We start from the raw sequence: 6,000 nt of genomic DNA, 5'->3' as shown, positions 1-6,000 counted from the left end.
TGCACTGGCCTTTACTCATCCTGTATTAGAGCGGTCTGATACAGCTGAACCACACCCCCCGTCCCGTCCCGTCTGCGAAATAATCGCTGCATCATGTGTGGTTTGCATTATGGCCTTGTAATTTCATTCCAATCTGAAAACTGGCCTTTTGCAACCAACCCGTTTTTTTTTTTACCTTTGTCAGTACGTTTGAAACAAATTCTTATTTACAATGACAGCCTACTCCGGCAAAACCAGGACAACCCTGGGCCAATTGTGCGCCCCCCTATGGGACTCCCAATCACGGCCGGTTGTGATACAGCCTGGAATCAAACCAGGGTCTGTAGTTACACCTCTAGCATTGAGATGCAATGCATTAGACCGCTGTGCCACTCGGGAGCCAGCTTCTGCTTCCATTTAATATATAAATACCACCATGGAAGTCTGGCTTTATTACACTTCAATGCCATTGTCATCCAGTGTCTCTGATTTTTACAGCCGTCATTCGTTACTGGCAATCTGAAAGCCCACATGCACATCCTGGCTAAGGGGGAGTAGCAGGGAAAAGGGTTTGGGGAAGAAAATCGACAGAGGATTTCCCATCTTGCTATGATACCATATGACCACAGAGAGGCAGCAGAGGGACAGCCTAACAAGGTGAACCGTGTAGCTCAGCCCTCCAACTTTTGCCAATTTTGGGCCTTGTCTATGTTTTGACAAGCTGAAGTTTTCCAGAGGCTATATTTTTCGATGGGGATGTGGTGTCTTTGATGTGTGCCCAGCCTGCGTATTAGCTTAAACCAGCCCATTATGGAATTCAATAAAAGCGAACAGAAAGCTGTGGCAGATTTCAGCCGCACCCTGCAGGTCGATGTTTTGCAGATAACCAAAAAAGTTCCAGATTGCAGCTGTAAGCAACCTCAATTAGGTTTCCACTGGTGAACTGTTTAGTGTATGGGGTCTAAGGAATTGGGGGGGAGGGGGTGTTGCCTGGCTGGCTCCTCTTAGGGCTAGCTAGGTCTAACAGCAACTATCTAAACCATCTTAATGGCTGGGGCTAGCTAGGTCTAACAGCAACTATCTAAACCATCTTAATGGCTGGGGCTAGCTAGGTCTAACAGCAACTATCTAAACCATCTTAATGGCTGGGGCTAGCTAGGTCTAACAGCAACTATCTAAAACCATCTTAATGGCTGGGGCTAGCTAGGTCTAACAGCAACTATCTAAACCATCTTAATGGCTGGGGCTAGCTAGGTGCAAAAAAACACAACAGTGTTTTCAGCTATGCCCTTGAAAGCAGTTGACTCCAGCTTCCCAGAGACAGGGAGCTAAACATGGTCGAGGTACGCCGGTCTCCTTTAGCGTTCCTGTTGGTGGTGTATCCACCAGCCAGACATCACACTCCATTCTCCTGATCTCTGTGGAACACTTGCTGTCAATTGGCACTTTATCCACTATATCGGTAATAGGGTTCTATTTGGGACTCAGCCTCTGTCTACAGGAGCCAGAGCCACAAGCTTACTACGGTCCGGTCCAGTGACTCCACTGTCTGGGTATGTCTGCATCTGTTCTGTCTGGATATGTTTTGTCTGGGTCTGTTCTGTCTGTGTCTGTCTAGATCTGTTTTGTCTGGATCTGTTCTGTCTGGATCTGTTCTGTCTGGGTCTATCTGGATATGTTCTGTCTGTTCTGTCTGGATCTGTTCTGTCTGTGTCTGTCTAGATCTGTTCTGTCTGTGTCTGTTCTGTCTGTGTCTGTCTAGATATGTTCTGTCTGGATAGGTTCTGTCTGGATCTGTCTAGATCTGTTCTGTCTGGGTCTGTTCTGTCTGGGTCTGTCTAGATATGTTCTGTCTGGATAGGTTCTGTCTGGATCTGTTCTGTCTGAGTCTGTCTGGATATGTTCTGTCTGGGTCTGTCTAGATCTGTTCTGTCTGGGTCTGTCTAGATCTGTTCTGTCTGGGTCTGTTCTGTCTAGGTCTATCTCGATATGTTCTGTCTGGGTCTGTCTGGGTCTGTTCTGTCTGGGTCTGTTCTGTCTGGATCTGTTCTGTCTGGGTCTGTTCTGTCTGGGTCTGTTCTGTCTGGGTCTGTCTAGATCTGTTCTGTCTGGATCTGTTATGTCTGGGTCTACCTGGATATGTTCTGTCTGGATATGTTCTGTCTGGATCTGTTCTGTCTGGGTCTGTCTAGATCTGTTCTGTCTGGATCTGTTCTGTCTATGTCTGTTATGTCTGGGTCTGTCTGGATCTGTTCTGTCTGTCTGGATCTGTTCTGTCTGTGTCTGTCTAGATCTGTTCTGTCTGGATCTGTTCTGTCTGTGTCGGTCTGGGTCTGTTCTGTCTGGATCTGTTCTGTCTGTTCTCAGAGACAACTGGCTTTACTGTTGCAGTAGCCCTCTCTCTCTCTCTCTCTATCAATTTTAAAATTAAGGGGCTTTATTGGCATGGGAAACATTTACATTGCCAAAGCAAGTGAAATAGATAATAAACAAAAGTGAAATAAACAATAACAATTGTAACACCATTATTTTAGTCTTACTGAGATGTACTGTCAGGGCCTAGGTCTGACAGAATCTGTGCTGAAGATCTAGGTGCTGCTGTAGGCCCTCCTTGCTTGGGGACAGAAGCACCAGAACATTAGCAAATAGTAGACAAAAAGTAGACAAAAACTTCAGATTCTTGTAGGGTGAGGCCGGGTGCTGCAGACTCTTCTAGTGCCCTCACCAATTCGTTGATATATATGTTGAAGAGGGTGGGGCTTAAGCTGCATCCCTGTCTCAGCCCATGGCCCGTGGAAATAAATGTGTGTTTTTTGCCAATTTGAACTTGTGGTTTGTGTACATGGATTTTATAATGTTGTATGTTTTATGTTTTAAATTTAGCCAATTGGAAATTGTGGTCTGTATATTTGATAATTTCATTGAGGATACCATCAACCACACAGGCCTTTTTGGGTTGGAGGGATTGTATTTTGTCCTGTAGTTGATTCAATGTGATTGAAGAATCCAGCGGGTTCTGGTAGTCTTTAATAGTTTATTCTGAGATTTGTATTTGATCATGTATATGTTTTTGCTGTTTGTTCTTTGTTATGGAGCCAAAAAGATTGGAGAAGTGGTTTATCCATACATCTCCTTTGGATAGATAACTCTTCGTGTTGTTGTTTGTTTAGAGTTTTCCAATTTTCCATGGTTTCTTCAATTACATTGAGCTGATTTCTGACGTGCTGTTCCTTCTTTTTCCGTAGTGTATTTCTACCAGTCTCTCTCTCTCTACCAGTCTCTCTCTCTCTACCAGTCTCTCTCTCTCTACCAGTCTCTCTCTCTCTACCAGTCTCTCTCTCTCTACCAGTCTCTCTCTCTCTACCAGTCTCTCTCTCTCTACCAGTCTCTCTCTCTCTACCAGTCTCTCTCTCTCTACCAGTCTCTCTCTCTACCAGTCTCTCTCTACCAGTCTCTCTCTACCAGTCTCTCTCTACCAGTCTCTCTCTCTCTACCAGTCTCTCTCTCTCTACCAGTCTCTCTCTCTCTACCAGTCTCTCTCTCTCTACCAGTCTCTCTCTCTCTACCAGTCTCTCTCTCTCTACCAGTCTCTCTCTCTCTACCAGTCTCTCTCTCTCTACCAGTCTCTCTCTCTACCAGTCTCTCTCTCTACCAGTCTCTCTCTACCATTCTCTCTCTCTACCATTCTCTCTCTCTACCATTCTCTCTCTCTACCATTCTCTCTCTCTACCATTCTCTCTCTCTACCATTCCCTCTCTCTACCATTCCCTCTCTCTACCAGTCTCTCTCTCTACCAGTCTCTCTCTCTCTCTCTCTCTACCATTCTCTCTCTCTACCAGTCTGTCTCAGTCTCTACCAGTAGCCCACTTTGTTCACAAGCTGCATGTCCTCTTCTCTCTTCACCTCTCCTCTGTGACTCAGCTCCACTCAGCTCTAACGTGGCATTCGGCTCACAAAGAGACAACTTGTGCTGACGCTGAGTGGAGCAGAGAAGAGAGAGAGACACTTTGACCCCCTCCTATAGGCTCTTCTCCATTGCTCTAAATCACAGTGACATGGCAGGCAATGACTACTTTCTGAAGGGTACCTACCAATACACATAGTGTAGGCGTGGCAGTGGAAGGCTGAACCTAGACAGAGTGGGAGGGAATTGGGTAACGATTGAAACGCTCTCGTTCAATCTTCTGTGATGTTTCTATGCCCCTTACCCTTTTCCTCTCCCTCCATCTCCTGAATAATGTCAGACTAGTTCCCTTAAACTAATAGAGGGATTACTGTGGCATTTGGTAAAGGGCAAGACATGAACACAGTGAGGACCCAGGCATTCATCTGATAGTAATGAGTCCTGTACCCTGCTACCTCCTCCTCTCCCTCCCTCTTCTCTCCAGATTAGGTCTGGACAGATGAGTGGTTCACCCCTCACCTTTCCATCACTTGACCAGACTACCCTCATCCACTCTCACTTCTCCTTCCTGTTTTTCTCACCGCTCTCTCCTCTCCCCTCTCACCAGTAGCCCTTCATTCCCACGTGAACTCCTCTCCTCCTCCATCCTCCACCTCTTCTCATCTTCTCCTAGCTGTGCTCTCTCCTGTTTCCCCTCTCCTGTTTCCTCTCTCCTGTCTACCTTCCCCTGTCTCCTCCCTCCTCTTTTCTGTCTCCTCTATCTCCTCTCTCCCATCTCCTGTCTTCATTCTCCTGTCTCCTTTCTATCTCCCGCCCTGCTCCCACCCCGCTCGCGGCCCCTCCTGCCCCACTCCCGCCCTGCTCCCACCCTGCTCCCGGCCCCTCCTGCCCTACTCCCGCCCTGCTCCCACCCCGCTCCCGGCCCCTCCTACCCTACTCCCACCCTGCTCCCGCCGCATCTTTACTACCCAGAGGGCTGAGGAATGCAGCGACCACAGCCACCTCCACCACCACTCTCTCTCCCTCTACCTCCACGAAGTTCAACTTATAGATGGGGCTTCCCCTGACAGTCCGTCCACATCTGCACCTCATTGGGCGGGAGCAGTGTAAAATTGAGGCCCTGGCTCGGAGTGAGACCTGCTGCTCTGGTTCCACACGGTTAATGGTAATGCTGACTATCACAGGGAGACCTCAGGAATGCCTTGGGAGATGTGTACTCTGGGTTGTGCCAGGCCTCTGGGGTGGCACATGTCACACTAATAGGAGCAGACGGGTAATTCCCCTCCTCACTTTCCCATTCCGTCTCCTCACACGCACCCCGCTACCCGCAAAACATCCTCTGCTCCCCAAAGACAATGGTTGCGGCGCTACCAAAGCCACAGAACGTTACGTCACTCCGGGGAAAACAAGGGACTACTGAGGGGGAGAGTCTGGAGATGCAGAACAAAATGAGGAAGCCATGACGCATCAGACAGACTTGGGCTGGGAGACAGGCCTTGCGCTGGGGTTGGAGCTGGGGATGGAGCTAAGGCTGGGGCTGGTTATGGGGCTGAGGGAGGATCAGGTGAATATGATTTCAAATCCCCCTCCCTCCTCTGCTCTGTTATGGCTGGCTGGCTCAAATTACAGCCACTCTCCTTCCCCATTCTCACAATTTCCAAGGAGTGCTATGGCTGATATAACTCCTAATGCAACACTAACTAGTTTCCCAGAGTTCCCACTGATGACCCCTCCACTGTTTTCTCACCTCCATTACTCTATTATAATGATGTTTAATCTGTGTGTGTGTGCTGACCTGTAGACAGTGGTCAGCGGGTAGTTAGCGATGTCGTAGATGATGCGTATGTGTCCCTGGTACAGCTCCAGGGCTAGAGGATCATGGTCATCCTTGTAGAGCAGGACACCATTGTCCTTATCTGTAGCCACCTGGAGAGACAGATGAGAGGGAGAAAAAGAGAGAGAGAGAGGCAGTAATGTAGACAAATAGCTCCATACTTTTTATAACTTTCTGGTTAAGAGTGAGATTACCTATATATTTGTTGCTAATTTAATAGTGTAATCAAATTGTACAACTGAAGATCAACACAGGAGGAAAAGATTGACAGAGTGTGAGCTAA

The 6,000-nt window shown here is 47.8% G+C and overlaps 1 protein-coding gene across 1 annotated transcript in view; it reads right to left on the bottom strand.

The window, feature by feature from the left end:
* Positions 1-4,834: 4,834 nt before the first annotated feature.
* The window catches only part of LOC129848767 (slit homolog 3 protein-like), a gene marked incomplete at its 5' end in the record, with an annotated part of 43,696 nt that continues 42,530 nt past the window's right edge, over positions 4,835-6,000 (bottom strand). The window contains one exon of the mRNA XM_055915873.1: positions 4,835-5,809. Coding sequence (XP_055771848.1) covers positions 5,636-5,809 — 174 coding nt within the window. The remainder of the gene's footprint in view (positions 5,810-6,000) is intronic.

The sequence above is a fragment of the Salvelinus fontinalis genome, unplaced genomic scaffold, assembly GCF_029448725.1.
Source record: "Salvelinus fontinalis isolate EN_2023a unplaced genomic scaffold, ASM2944872v1 scaffold_1170, whole genome shotgun sequence".
Lineage (NCBI taxonomy): Eukaryota > Metazoa > Chordata > Actinopteri > Salmoniformes > Salmonidae > Salvelinus > Salvelinus fontinalis.
The sequence above is the reverse complement of the archived record's forward strand: the minus strand, read 5'-3'. Positions and strand labels throughout refer to the sequence as shown.